Source organism: Ptiloglossa arizonensis, chromosome 1 (genome assembly GCF_051014685.1).
Source record: "Ptiloglossa arizonensis isolate GNS036 chromosome 1, iyPtiAriz1_principal, whole genome shotgun sequence".
Taxonomy (NCBI): Eukaryota; Metazoa; Arthropoda; class Insecta; order Hymenoptera; family Colletidae; genus Ptiloglossa; species Ptiloglossa arizonensis.
The window spans coordinates 30,836,834-30,851,840 of NC_135048.1; the positions used below are offsets into that span (position 1 = coordinate 30,836,834).

Consider the following 15,007-nt stretch of genomic DNA (forward strand, 5'->3'; position numbering starts at 1 on the left):
CTCGGATCAAACCCACCAAAGTGTCTTTTATTCCTTACAGAGCCGATTACGAGCGGAAACACGATTTACAAGCGGAAAAGATTCTCTCGAATTGTAAGCATTGGCTCCGCCAAGAGGGGGATGCGTCCGTTAATACAAACTCATTCGAGATATATGCAAGTATGCAACAAAGCGGGGCAAATAGTCGCGCAGAAAGCGGGGTCGCGAAACCGCGTCCATTTCTACGAACTTGTCCAAGGTATGCAAGTACGCAACAAAGCGGGGTCGCGAAACCACGTCCGTTTCTACGAACTGATCCAAGGTACGCAAGGACGCAACAAAGCGGGGCAAAAATCGTGCAGAAAGCGGGGTTGCGAAACCGCGTCCGTTTCTACGAACTGGTCGAAGGTGTACGCAAGGACGCAACAAAGCGGGGCGAAAAATCGTGCAGAAAGCGGGGTCGCGAAACCGCGTCCGTTTCTACGAACTGGTCCAAGGTACGCAAATACGCAACAAAGCGGGGCGAATAGTCGCGCAGAAAGCGGGGTCGCGAAACCGCGTCTGTTTCTTGGAAGCGAGTAATTATAACTACTTTTCCACTCGATCTCGATGGTATTAGGTCGGGCGGTGGAAGCGAGGCGCGAAGTCGAGCCCGAGGGGTGCCTCGATCTCGTGGGTCTTTCTCAGCCTCTCGACCTCGCGCGTCGATCGAAGCCGACGGCGTATGAACGCGCGCGGCGGCGTGTCGCGTGCGACCGAAACCCCAGAGAACCCGAGAACCCCTGGCCTGGCGATAATATTCGGGTCGTGTTTGGGGACCGGGTTTCTACCTAGTGGCCGCCCCGCGGAATCCATACCGGAGACCACCACGACGACGATAACGCGTAATCCTGGAGAGTTCCAGGATGGTCGGAATTTTTCTTTTTCTTTTCTTTTCGCATTTTTCTTTTGTTTTTTTATTTTTTTTTTCATTTTTCTTCTTCTTCTTCTTCTTCTTCTTCTACTTCTACTTCTACTGTGCTCCCGCGGACGACAAAGGCCGTCCCTCGAAGAAGCGACAGGAGACGACGCGAGGAGCGGCGAACGGAAGAGCGGGAGGATGACGGTGACGAAAGAGTGTTCCGCGAGAATCGAGGCGTGCACGGTGGGAATCGTTCGAGGGTAGACGACGGTGAAGGGTATATCGGGGTGGGGTTTCAGGGCAGCGCGAGGAACAGTGAGAGGGAGGGGAGAATGGAGCGGAGTCGACGGTCGCGTACGGTGGTGGAAGCGGGGGCGGTCCGGGGGACCGGGGAGGGGAGAGTAAGCGTGGAGGGGGTAGGGAACCGGCGGCGTGTGTACCGTTGTTTTTAGTCCGAGAGACGGAAAGACGCGTCGGGAAGGACGCTGGAGAGAGAGGGTCGAAGCTCGCGGGGAGGGAGGCGTAAGGGCGACGGGGAGATGGAAAACCGTGAGGGACGGGAGGAGCGGAGGGGTTGTCGCGGAAGCTGCGCGGGGAACGGAGAGACGGTCGAGGAGCCGAAAAGCGATCCAGGGGAATCGTCCACGGTAGGGGAGACGGGAGGAGGAGAGGGGAGAAAGAGGAGTCGCGAGAGCGGGCGGCAAGGGCATCGAGGGTCGTTGGCGGAGTAGCGAGAGGGGCCAGGGGATGAGAGGAGCGCAAAGGGTAGAATCGAGGCGAAGGCGGCGAAGGCTCCCCCGGACGGTGGTACGGGGAAAAAGGAAGATGGCGGATTCTGGCGACACTTTTCCGTGTCCCGAGAGCGCGGGCACGGCCCATCCCGCGCGACCGACTAGCCCCCGGAGCCTGGCGAGACCGTTTCCGTCGGTCCAGCCCGGCCGCGTACGCCGAAACCCTCTCGACGTTGATCGCGCGCGCCGCGGCTCGTGTTCCCGTACGAGCCGAAAGAATTTTCACCTCCTTCCCGCTTCGGTGGAACGGAAACGGATACAACGGTTAGAGGGGGAGGGGGGAGGGGGTTCTCTCGACGAGAGAAACGGAGACACCGAGTAGAAAAAGAGAGACGGAGAGAGGTCGGAGGATGCCAGAACGCGCGCAAGCTTTCTCCCTGCAAAAGAGATCCACCGGTGATTACGACTACCGTGGATCCACGCACCGGAGGGAGATGGATCGCCACGGTGGGAACGGAGACGCTTAAGGGGGTCGGTACGAACGGAGGAGAGGAAAGCTCCGCGGGGTGGGGGGAGCGGCAGGAGTTAGGGGAGGGGGGGAGACGGTGAAAAGTAGCGCGAAACGAACGGTGGAGCGAGACGCGACGAACGAGGACGAACCGTAGGGGCGGGGAGGGGAGCCGATCGCGCGGCAGCGGTGGGGATAGACCGAAAGGAGAAGCATCCGTGGGACGCGGGCGCGTGTGTGTGGGTGCGTGCGGGCGCGGGTGTGCGCGCGCGCGCGCTCCCGAGTTGGAAAGACAGAAAGGCCTAGAGAGCGAAGGCGCACCGAAGTTTCCGTGGTCTCTCGAAGAGGGACTCTCGGTACGTTCGCTGTCCGATCCGCGCGCAGTTGCTGGTGCGCGGCTACGGGGTCGGTGTTACCGTGTCACGCGCACGAACCCCCCCCGGGAAAAGTGTGTATGTGCGTGGCGTGCGTACGGTGCCGTGGGCTGACCGGCCGCGTCCGCGTTGCGGGACACCTTGTTCGCGGTACCGAGTAAACGCGGGACGACCTTCGCGCCCCGGTGATAATAATAATAATAGAGGGGTGACGGATATCGCGGTGGAAACCGAGCGCACGACCGCCCGGTAGGGGGGACGAGCGGGGGCGGGGAAGAGAGAGGGAGAGAGAGAGAGAGAGACAGAGAGAAAGGAAAAAAAGGGAAGGAAAAATCCCGAAAAGGGACAGTTTCGAGCGGTCGCGGTGATCGCGGTTCGGGTACGGCTCGGCACTGTTAGGCCCTTCGGGGCGCGAAAAGTGGATTCGTCGAGGGTCTCCTCGTAGCGTCGCGAACGCCGCCCTGTCCCTCTCCTTCTTTTTCGCGTACTCGGCCACGCTCCTCCCCGTACGTCTCGCGCCGCTGGTATTCTCCCGGTCGTGCTCCTTCCACGTCCGGTGGGACCGGGTCGGCCAGGATTCATCGTTTCTTCGCGATGCCGAACGGGGAACGTCACGGTAGGGTTCCGTGCGGGTCGTAATCGTGGTGGATAGACGCGTAACGCGACGTGGCGCGTCGCGGCGCGCGCGCGCGCGTGTTCGTATATAAACTACCACGGGCCCTGGCGTATACGCGGCGTTGGGCTCGCGCGGGACGAAGCCACTACGCGCGTGCAATCCTTTCCCTGCGACGCGGGGAGAGTGAGTCGACGCGTCGCCGCGTCGACGTACGGGACGGGACGGGACGAGACGCCGCGAGTACGAACACCACCGAAGGTGCGCCACCGTCGGATACGAGGAAAGCAGGCTGCCACGAGGAGCACACCACCGACTCGCTCGAGGGGCTGGACGACGGAAGGGGCACCCTCGTTCGCATCAGCGGGGCTGGACGTACGCCGATCGCTGGCATCGACCGTGGTGGCGCGGGGCGACCAGTCTACCCGCGACACGTCCGTTCGGTCTCTTCGAGGTCTGGTCGAGGACCGAATCGAGTGGATTCGTCGGGTATCGTCGAAGGTGGAGACGGAACGAGAACACCTCGAAACGGATTCGTGAGCCAGCTCGTATCGTTAACGGACGAGGATCGGGATCTCGGTGACGGTGTTGCCGAACGATCGGTGAACCGAGTTATCGAATAATCAGTTGGACGTACCGTGGAATAACGAGAGATCCAAACGGTCTCGTCGCCGTCTATCGTCCGGAGAGTCGCCGTCACGGAGTAGAGGAGCCGTGCGCGCGCTCGGCGGGGCGCGCGCGCGCGTGCTCTCCCGCGCGGATCCTGGTGCGCGGTACCATCGGCGAGGGTAGCGCTATAACCTCACTTTCGCTAGCGAGGCAAGAGAACGCGTCTTTCGGGGTGCAAGTCCGTGGTCGGCCGTAGACCGAGACAGAGAGGTCTACCCTCTCGATCTCGTTACGGGAAGAGAAATCGTATATCTCGTGGGAGATAGGTTTGGTTCTCCCGAGGAAGCGAGATACGCAACGAGGTCAGTAACGGAAGGTTAGGTGGTAACGGTTCGCGGAAGGTGGGTACGCGAGGCTACCCCGTAGGTCGCGGCTAAGGGGGTGTGTCCATGAGGTCCACGCAATGGCAACGAACGAGCGAAGAGTCATCCACGGTGTCCCGTAGTCCGTCAACGTCGTCAACGTCGTCGTCGTCAACGTCGTCAACGTCGTCGTCGTCGTCGTCGTCGTCGTCGTCGTCGTCGTCTTTGTCCGGCTCGCGGTTGGCACGGTGGTACGCGTTGCCGTGTCGCCGGCAATCGTGATCATCGAGGACGATCCGGGGGTGCGGAGAAACGGGCGAAGAGCAGGGCGTTTAGGATGCAGCATGAACCTCGGTGCCCCGTATCGGGAGCTGGTGAGCTTCGGAAGGAGGACTACGGTGTCCAGGTGCTTTCGCCGGTCGAGAGGTCTCAGGTCTCCGTTGTCCTCGGTACGGGCAGTGTCGGGTACGTGGTCACCGGCGCTGCCGGCGCAGCAGCAGCAGCAGCGGCAGCAGCAGCGGCAGCAGCAGCGGCAGCAGCAGCAGCGGCAGCAGCAGCGGCAGCAGCAGCGGCAGCAGCGGCAGCAGCAGCAGCAGCAGCAGCAGCAGCAACAACAACAGCGGCAGCGGCAGCGGCAACGGCGTCAGCCGCCGTCGCGGTGGTGCTCGCGGTCGTCGTGGTCGTCGTCGTCGTGGTCGTCGTCGGTGTCCCGGTGCTCGTTCCGCGCGAGAGCTGCCGTTACCGGAGTGGTCGCTACGCCGCGACGGTGTCGGAAGTGGCGGCCACCTGGCAGCAGGGGATCGACCGTGGGTGGACCGAGAGGGAACGGGATCGCGATCATCGGGATCGTCGGGATCATCGGGATCGTCGCCGCGTCTGCGAAGGAAGAACCGTGTTCGTGCGGCACGCGGTGCTCGGGTTGCAGGTGGCGCAACCGAAGGAAGAGACGAAAGCGTCGGATCGTGCCGAGCGTGGGAGGAGGCGGTGGCACGCGGGTCTCAGGTGCATCGAGTGCGCGGTCACGGCGTTGTTGTTGCCGGTGGTGTCATTGCCGCGCGGGTTCGCCCACGGCGTCGTTACCGTCGCCGCGAGCCTCGACGAACGCGGCGTTACCATCCACGCCGAACCGACCAGGGACCACCGTCGAGGAGACCGCCTGCTACAGGGGGACTTCTAAGGGCCCCGCCGACCCGGGCCGCGAGGACAGCACTCACCTGGCTATCGGCACCGGGATATCTACGAGCGGGGCTGACACTATTCACGAGCCGTATCGAGAGGAGGATCGTCTCGATCGTACGCCGGAGGGTACCGACGGAACCCACGCCGACCGTACTCGAGTATCGTCGTCGACGGTCGCGCGTATACGGGAACGCGGCAACCGCGACGAGTCCTCCACGATCGTTCCTCGGCGTATACGGTGCTTCTTGGCGTTCGAATCCGAACGGTGGCGGCGCCGGACGAAGCTCAAGACCCACGGACGGAAACCCGGTGTCTCAACGTTGTTCTTGTCGTCCACGTCGACGTCATCGTCGTCGTCGTCGTGGTCGTCGTCGTTGTCGTCGTCGTTACTCGCGACGTACGCGTCTTCGTTGCCGGCGATCGCTCGTATCGAGCGTGTTCGCCCGCGTTACCACGTGCACCGGCTCGACACCGTCGCGTGCATCGACTACGGGGACACCGAGATCCTCCCGAGACGACGAAGAGGAACGACCGGCCGGTGGATCGAGAGGCATACGCGCGGGACGAGAAACGGCCTCGAGCTTCGGTGGCAGCGATGCGGGACCTCCTGCGATCGGACGACCACCACCACCGCCACCACCACCACCGCCACAACAACCACCACCACCACCGCCGCCGTCGCCGCCGCCACCACCGCCACGCACGCGATCGCAACAGGGATCACGAACGCGAGACAAGTATCGCGAAACCTCGGCAACGGTACCGACGGAGGTACCCGCGCGCGAACCGACCACAAGAGGAGGACGCTGGCCCACGTCGCTGGTCCACGACGTGGATCGTCGAGCGGGACGACCGCCAATACGTACCGGGGACGCTAGCGTTCCCGACCTCGTGCCCATGCGGCTCGATCCGCCCGGATTCACGGGACCACCCACGTCGAACGACCACCACTACCACCACCACCACCGCCACCGCCACCACCACCACCACCACCGGCGCCGTCGTCGCCGCCGCCGTCGGTGCAACGGGAACGACGTTCGTTCGTCCACCAGGTTGCCTTTCGAGATTCGCGCGTGTCGCGGGTCGCGGGTCCCCGGAGCCGCGCGTTCGCGTTGCCGTCGTCGACGCCACGAAACGGTTCGGGACGGCCCTGAAACCGGAAACGCCACTGCCTTTTACGTCTACGACGACGACGACGAACCGGCACTGTATCGCCGTAGCGACCGCCATCGTTCAACGTCGCCCGGACCGTGGTCACGGTTCGATCGCGGCGCCCCTGACGTACCGGGAACGAGATGGAGAGGGGACACGGGACACGAAGTCGTTCGCTCTCGGATTCCTATCGCGAACGTGGTTCCTCACGTCGACGCGTTCGCTCACACTGCCTACAACGACGCCGAGAACGACGACGGGACCGACACCGATCGCGAATCCAACGACGAAACGCCGCCCGCGTCCGAACACACGGAACAGAACCGTCGTCGTCGTCGTACTAATCCTCCTCGGGACTCGCCGGAACGACGGGACCACCGTGGAAACGATCACGACCGCAACGCACGGTTCCGTGGTACGATCGCCGAGTCGTCATCTTCGTCGTCGTCGTCGTCATCGTCGTCATCGTCGCGACGCGACGACCACAGCGAGCTGCTCCCGACCAAACGAACGACCAAGCAATCCGGTAACAACCACCGCGGTAGAAAGTACGGTAGTTTGCTCTTCGTATTGTACCTCCTCGCCTGGCCGTTGGTGTGTTCGACGAATCCATCGGGTCAGTTCGCGCCCGGGTTCGCGCAGAGTCCATCCCTCGGTCCCGCCGAGAATCTACCGCGGCGCAACGTCACGCAGATCTCGTCCCTGTCGGTGTCGAGCGTCGCGCGTCAACAACAGCAACAGCACCGCGGCCGGGAACAACGGAACGACAACGGGCATCGTCATCGCGCTCGTCACGAGGAACAACAACAGCAACAGCAGCAACAACAACAACAACAACAACAACAACAGCAGCAGCAACAACAACAAAAGGAACAGCAGCAACAGCAGCAACAGCAATTATTGTTACTATTGGAGGAGCAGCAGGATCAACGAGAGGAGGAATCGTTGTCGTACCAAGGCCACCAGGCCGTCCACGAGCCCGGAACGATGATGCATCCTTACAACGAATACAGCTGGGAGGTGAATCAGGTGAACCCTTGGCTATCGGCCTGCGACCTGGCGGGTCCAGCGCCGGCCGATCTACAGGGTAGCTGCGGTCCACCGGAGGTGCCCAAGAATTGTCCCGTGGCGTGCACGGTGATCCCCACGGCCGGCAACTCCGGGCCCGACGCGGAGTTTCAACGTGTGATCGAGAAGGTCGAGGTCACCGACAGGAGGCCCTGGTCGACCGGGCCCGTGAAAACGGAGAACACAGGTGGTACGTGGACGACGACGCTCGTCGGCCGTGGTAGACACGAGGGCGTACGGACGGCTCCGGAACAGTGCCTTTTTTATCTCGAGGAGTCGCATAAGAGGGACATCTGTCGGGATGATTTTGGCCGGAGCAGTACGCGAAGTTTTTTAACCCCGAGGGAGAATCGATATTGGTTCACGAGCGGATTGCGTCTGCGGCACTGCTGCGAGCACGCGGTGGTCAACGCCCTGGCACCGGGCAAGGGCGGTCCGCTCGAGAACGTGCTAAATGGTGGCCAGAAGTGCGCCGATGCCCTGGACAAGCTGTTGCTCGTCGATGCGTTAGCCGCGAGATTACATTGTGAGTTCGAGGAAGTGCTGGCGCGGTACGACTGCGCTCAGCCCTATTCGGTCATCTTCAACTGCACCCATTGCAAGGTGAGCTTCAATCGTTTTCTTTGTTCGCGAGTTTGCGCCGCTCGAGCGGACCGCGAGATACTTCCGCTCGGTGTTTACAAAGCGTGGATGCGCCTTGGGACCGGATGACCGGTATTTCGCGGGGATTTAACCCCTCCGTTACGGGATCAAGGAGGAACGTGCGTTTTCGTCGCGCTTCGAGCGAAACTGTTCTTATGTCGCGCGCGCGCGCGCGCAAACGGACTTTTAACGGGTGGACTACGCGATCGGTTCGCAAGGCGCACGACGCGGCTGTAAATTTGCAGTAGGGACTCTCGAGTCTCTTAGAGCACGGACCTCGATAAAAGGCAAACGTCGATCTACCTTTATCGAGGTGGAGCATTGTGGAAGAGTATTCTTTCGCGCGAAATCTCGAGGGAAACGAACTGAGAGGATTTGGATGAATTTGGAATACTCGGTTTGCAATGAGACGCTCGTAAACATATCGAGTCACTTTGTATGGTCTAAATATCAGACCTCGATAAAAGGCAAACGACGATCTACCTTTATCGAGGTGGGACATTGTAGAATAGTATATTTTTGTGCGAGATCTCGAGTTTGCAAGACATGGAAAACGCTCGTAAACCTATCAAGTCACTTTCTACAGTCTAAACCTCGATAAAAGGCAAACGACGATTTACCTTTATCGAGGTAGGGAAAGAGGAGTAAATTTCTTTATTAGTCCCCGAAAAATTCTGACTTTCGATGTAGAGAATACGTTCGTAAATTCACCAGCAAGACTCTCGACTCACCCTGTAGAGTCCGATAGACCGACCTCGATAAACGGCGAACAACAGTCGACTTTTATCGAGGCTAGAGAAATGGAAGGTGTTTGGATAAATTTGGAATTTTTGCTCAATTTGCAAGACGAGGAAAACGCCTGTAAACTTGTCGGTAGGACTCTCGAGTCACTTTGTACAGTCTAAAGATCGGACCTTGATAAAAGGTCAACAACGATCTACTTTTATCGAGGTAGAATATTGTGTAATAATATTCTTTCGCGCGAGATCTCGAGGGAAACGAACAGAGAAGATTTGGATAAATTTAGAATTTTTGCTCGGTTTGCAAGACGCGGAAAACGATCGTAAACCTCTCGAGTCACTTTGTACAGTCTAAAGATCGGACCTCGATAAAAGACAAACGACGATCTATCTTTATCGAGGTAGAGAAAGAGGAGTAAATTTCTTTTCCGCGAGGGTACGTTTTCGAGGGAAAATTAATCCCCAAAAAATTCTGACCGTCGAAAGAGTTCAGTTCGAACAACGAGGCGTAGAATACGTTCGTAAATTCACCAGCAAGACTCTCGACTCACCCTGTAGAGCCCGATAGACCGACCTCGATAAACGGCGAAGAACGATCGACTTTTATCGAGGCTTGAGAAATGGAGGGAAAACGTGTAGTGAAATTCTTCCGTGGTTTCGTTTCCGAGGGAATTGATTTCGAAAAAGCTCGGCTAACGCGTCCCGTACGGTACTCGTTTGCGTCAATAAACATTCACGGTGGTATTGTTTTCCGTGGAACGTACTAAAAAATTTAAACCGTACACCGCTGTCGATGTTTATAAACACCGACGCGAGTAGAAGTAACGAGCAATGGTCGGGCACGTACGCGGTGATCGCGCGCACCAAGAACGTTTCGGAATTGCTTCGCTCGGATACAAGTCTCGCGCGCGAAAAAATTGTACACGTATCTTCGATTTATTTTTCTCCGCGAGGAATCGTCCACTTGTACAACATTTTAATCGTTGCCCGAGGCTTTTATCCAGCGCACCGCACGTACGTTATCGATCGTACGAAACTAATCTAATCAATTCGGGTTCCCATTGCCAGAATTTGTAAACAAGTCACGAGTCACACGAGTCTTCCACCATGTATCTATTTATTCTTTCGAACGTCGAGAAATATCGTTGTTCGTCGTAAATCTTCTCGCGCGATATTATCTTTTTTTTTCTCTCTCTCTTTTTTTTTTTAAGTACATCCTCGTTGTATTTACGCGTCCGTTCGCTGTTCGCAATTTCACCCAGATCGATTCTGTATTTTGCATCATTCGCGAGCGAACTTCACAGCAAATAAACAAATCGAATTCTCTCCTCGTTTGCGCGCGGTGAATTTTTCACGAGGAACGCTTTGGCTACGGAATTATTCCGCAAAGTTTTAAGTTCGTTTGCGGATCGAAGGGAGATTCGCCTATCTTTCCGCGGCGGTGAGAAACTCGCGATACTGGTAAACGAGGTGAACTCGGTGGGGATCCTGATACAAGACGACGTCGATTCGTCGCAATTTCCTCATCCACTTGTCCACCTCGCCGCCCCTTCCGCGCGACATCGGTGTTATTATCGAGTTTGAAATGTTTGAATAGTTTCCGCGTCGCGTTTCAGTAAGTCGTGGCTCCCATCCGCGCGATACGCTTACACCGTGGAATTAATAAACGCGCGTGACGCTCTCATGAATCGACGAAAGTCCGCTTCGGGGATTGTCACCGTGAAAGCGGAACTCGTACGAGTCCGGTTCGTAATTGAGAAATTTCCTTCCTCTGTGCTCGTACCGAGCTTTTTCCTTCGATTTCTCACGCGTGACGATTATTCATCTATTCGTGTATTCCCTACGAACGATGATACACTCCATTACGATGATACCTACCACCAATCGTGATGGTGGTATCCAAACGGAGAACGAGAGAAAATTTTTCTTTACGCACACCGTTTTGTTTTATCTTCGCACAACGTGCAAGGATCCGTGTTGCGAAAGATCGGTACCGAGAGACGCGACATTAAACCGGGGAAGTAAAATTTCACGATACCTCGTCGCGAGGCGTTTTCAATCGATCTCTTCACGGCCTCTTCCTACAGAGTTTTATTATTGTTGTAAATTATCGGTTATTACTCGAGTTCCTTGGAAAGACGGCAGTACATCGAGGTAGTGCTTCGAGCCCGCTTTGAAGCACCGTGTACCGTTACGCGAAACCGAAAACTTTCACGGAGGTTCGCCGGGTTCGATCGGGTACGATAGCTCGATTCCTTCGGAATTAACTGTATAAACGAGGTATTGTTTCGCGCAGGATGTACTCGGTGCATAGGGATCGCGAAAATAATTCCCGCAAAATTCCAGCAGGAATAAGTGGGGGCAGGGGACGATCTGGCAGACGCGCTGGAATCGGAATCAACCCCTTTGTTTCGAGATCTTGTCGCATTGCACTTGGCAAGCGTAGCGACTTAGCGCCGCGTGCTGGATGCGCCCCCGGCGAACGACCTCCTCTGCAATCAGGGCTAATAAGCGTTTCGGCCAGAAAGCCCCTGCAATTAGGAACGGATTCAATTTGTCCTCGCGTTCTTTTTTTTTCTTCTTCTTCTTCTTTTTTTTCTCCCTCCCAACCCCTTACGACCCACCGAGGTTCTCCGTTTTTTAAAGAGACTTGGCAGTGGAACTCTCTCGCCGCGTCACGGAGACCTTTCTCCGCTACCGTGCGGATTCGTCGCACGTAGGAACTCATTCCGTCCGCTACCCTCGCTTCGAGCTACGCCTCCCCGCTTTCAGCGCGGACGACCGCGCACGGTGTACGCTCGATCGTTCTTCATGGTTGGAACAACGGCTCGTGGGTTCACCGAGACGCGGAACTCGTATCGCGGTGAATGTAAGAGATCGTTGGATGTATTTTACAATTGCTTTAACGCGATCTCTCGGGTCGTTTGTGTCAACGAAAGTTAATTGGGAGGTTAGATTCGGGTGGGATAGTGGGGACGGTATTTTCACGGGGTGAATGTGAAACTTTAGGGCGAGATGTTTGTCTCCTGTGCGAAAATATACAATTGAATGATTTAGAATGTATAATTTTGAATAATATTTTTATTTCGTTATGGAAACTTAATTGGAGTTTGAAATTTTTGTGAGTTAGCAGAGATAGTATTCACATCGGGTGAAAGTAACTTTAGGGTGAGATGTTTGTCTCCTGTGCGAAAATATACAATTGAATAGTTTAGAATGTATAACTTTGAATAATATTTTTATCTCGTGTTATGGAAACTTAATTGGAGCTTGAAATCTTTGTGAATTAGCAGAGATAGTATTTGGGTGGGATGAAAGTGATTTTAGAGCGACGAGACATTTGTCTCTAATGCCAGGATGTAAAGTTGAATAATTTGGAATATTCAATTTTTTAATAAGTTTTTTTTTCGTGTTATCGAAATTAAATTGGGGCATAGAATTGTCACTGATCGACGAGGACAATATTTGTACAGAATGAAAGTGACTTTAGAGCGATGAGATATATTTCTTTGATACGAAGAAATCAAATTTAATAGTTTGGAATATTCGATTTTAAATAACACTTTTATTTTATATTATGGAATCCTAATTGGAGGGTAAGATTGTTGTCAACTGGTAGAGGTAGCATTCGTGTGGGATGAAAGTGACTTTACGGCGATGAAATATTTATCTCCAATGCGAAAAAATAGAATTGAATAGTTCAGAGTACACAATTTTAAATAATATTTTTATCTCGTGTTATGGAAACGTAATTGGAGCATAAAATCGTTGTGAATTAGCAGAGATAACATTTGCTTGGGATTAAAGTGACTTTAGAGCGATGAGACATATTTCTTTGATACGAATAATTTAGAATATTCAATTTTAAATAACACTTTAGTTTACGTTATGGAAACTTAATCATCGTCAACTAGTACAGATAGAATTTGTATAGCTTGAAAGTGACTTTAAAACGAGACATTTCACTCCATAACGAATAGACAAAATCGAACACTTAAAAATATGCAATTTAAAACAAACATACTAATCTTCGTCGAAAACGACTTTAAAACGAGACATTTCACTCCATAGCGAATAGACAAAATCGAACACTTAAAAATACGCAATTTCAAACAAATATACGAATCTTCGTCCAAACGACTTTAAAACGAGACATTTCACTCCATAGCGAATAGACAAAATTGAACATTGAAAAATACACAATTTCAAACAAATATACGAATCTTCGTCGAAAACGACTTTAAAACGAGACATTTCACTCCATAGCAAATAGACAAAATCAAACACTTAAAAATACGGAATTTTAAACAAATATACTAATCTTCGTCCAAACGACTTTAAAACGAGACATTTCACACCATATCGAATAGACAAAATCGAACATTGAAAAATAACGCAATTTCGACGAAATTTCTCGAATCTTCGTCAAAATTTTCATCTGACCCCCCGTAGAAGAAATATATTTTCCGAGCGTTTAGGGTTAGTCGGAGCACCGTGGACGACGGAAGAGTGATTTCTTCGGGTCGCTAAGGGTGAACCGCCACGGTTTCACTGGTCGCTTAATTTCATCGGGCCTTTGACGACCAATCAAAGGGGTTAAAGGTTAACTTTTTGCTCCCTGAATCCCGCGGGTGTTGCAACAACTACGAGCCGAGGTACGATATTTTTCGTCGACGCGGCGCGGACGTTGCGTTTCGTCGTACTTTGAAAAAAAAAAAAAAAAAACGAAAAAATGAAAAGAGGAAGGAAAGAGAATTGGAAAAGGCAAAGAGACGAAGAAGTAAAGCTCGCTCGAGGTTTCGCGAAACGTCGAAAAGCTTTCGCTTTCTCCGGGCGTTTCGTTTAGCGAGAAGTTAACGAGTAACGACTACAGGTATATAGCGAGAGGCCCCCGCTATCTTTCTCCATAGCAGAAATCCTATTATAAGCCGATTCTGCCGCGCCGCCATCTTAAAACATGAGAAAATTATGATATAGACGCTCGAGGATTGGGATCGCTGGAGGATATTACCTACGAGCTATATACCGGGTGGCGGTGGTGTCTATCGGTTATCGAACCGACCGGATAGTCGGGGTCTAGTCTCGTTACTTGTTAATTTAACGGCAACTTTCATCGACCTAGTAAAACATCGACGAAGGAATTAGTCGCCTTTGGGCAAACGCTTATTTAGCAGAATTTAGCTGAAACTGAATCCTCTTAAAAGAGATATTCAACGTTAGCCCTCCATCGGCGGCGAATGTTATTTCGTCTTTCGAGGGTGGAAATTATTTTTTCATTATTTATATACGCCGGTGAATTAATTAACACGTCGCTAATTAATTAATACTCCGGGGCTGGCGGGTATTCCCGAGAGAAAACATCGTGCGCGAGTCTCGTAAAATAGACTCCGAGAACTTTCCAGTACTGAACTCGGGATTGCTTGAATTTCTCCGCACTCGAATATTCCGCGAGTATAATTCGAAATTCGAATACATTCTCCGACGAGTATTTCGATACTCGTGGTATTCGAATGAGGGGGGGGATTTGAATCGGAATTCTTTGAATTTATTTCTTCTTTTTTTTTTTTGCGTAACCGTAAGATATTCGTTTGGGATATTACGCAACCAGCGCTTTCGATATTAAATTATCGATAGTGCAGTGGCAATCGTTGCACGCGATGTTGCACCACGGTGTACACTAATGTAAGACTTGTTACGGAAACGAGCCGACGTATTTGTATACGGTTGTACACGGCTGTATAATACGTGTATGCACACACGCGTGTAGATTATTGATCACCTTCTACGAATCATCGACCGGTGACAAGATGTAATATTTAAACGCGTCACCGGTAAATGCATTATTCACACAGTGGAAATTATCACTCGTGTATTTCAAGTTTATTCCTAGCGTTCGAGTGCCCGTCGAATATTCAAGTGTTAAATTATTCGATCGGTTCGAGTCCTGCACCACGGGGATTCCTTTGAAACTGATAGTTCTTTTGGAAGAATTAATTTTCGGGACACCTCGCGCGGGGGAAAATATTTTTAAACGTGAAGTTTGTATTTCTCTACCCTTCTTATCGTTCTTCGTGTTTAATTCTCGAATTGATAAAAAATGTATGTTTACACCAAATATAGAACCAATCTTTTGGGGCACCCGGAGTAAT

The 15,007-nt window shown here is 53.4% G+C and overlaps 1 protein-coding gene across 1 annotated transcript in view; it reads left to right on the forward strand.

Annotated features, from left to right (window-relative positions):
- The first annotated feature begins 4,414 nt into the window (after positions 1 to 4,414).
- Mid1 (calcium-permeable channel component Mid1) overlaps positions 4,415 to 15,007 on the forward strand; it is a 114,293-nt gene continuing 103,700 nt past the window's right edge. The window contains exons 1-3 of the mRNA XM_076312856.1: positions 4,415 to 4,510; positions 4,725 to 5,575; positions 6,054 to 8,079. Of these exons, the coding sequence (XP_076168971.1) occupies positions 4,415 to 4,510; positions 4,725 to 5,575; positions 6,054 to 8,079 (2,973 nt within the window). The remainder of the gene's footprint in view (positions 4,511 to 4,724; positions 5,576 to 6,053; positions 8,080 to 15,007) is intronic.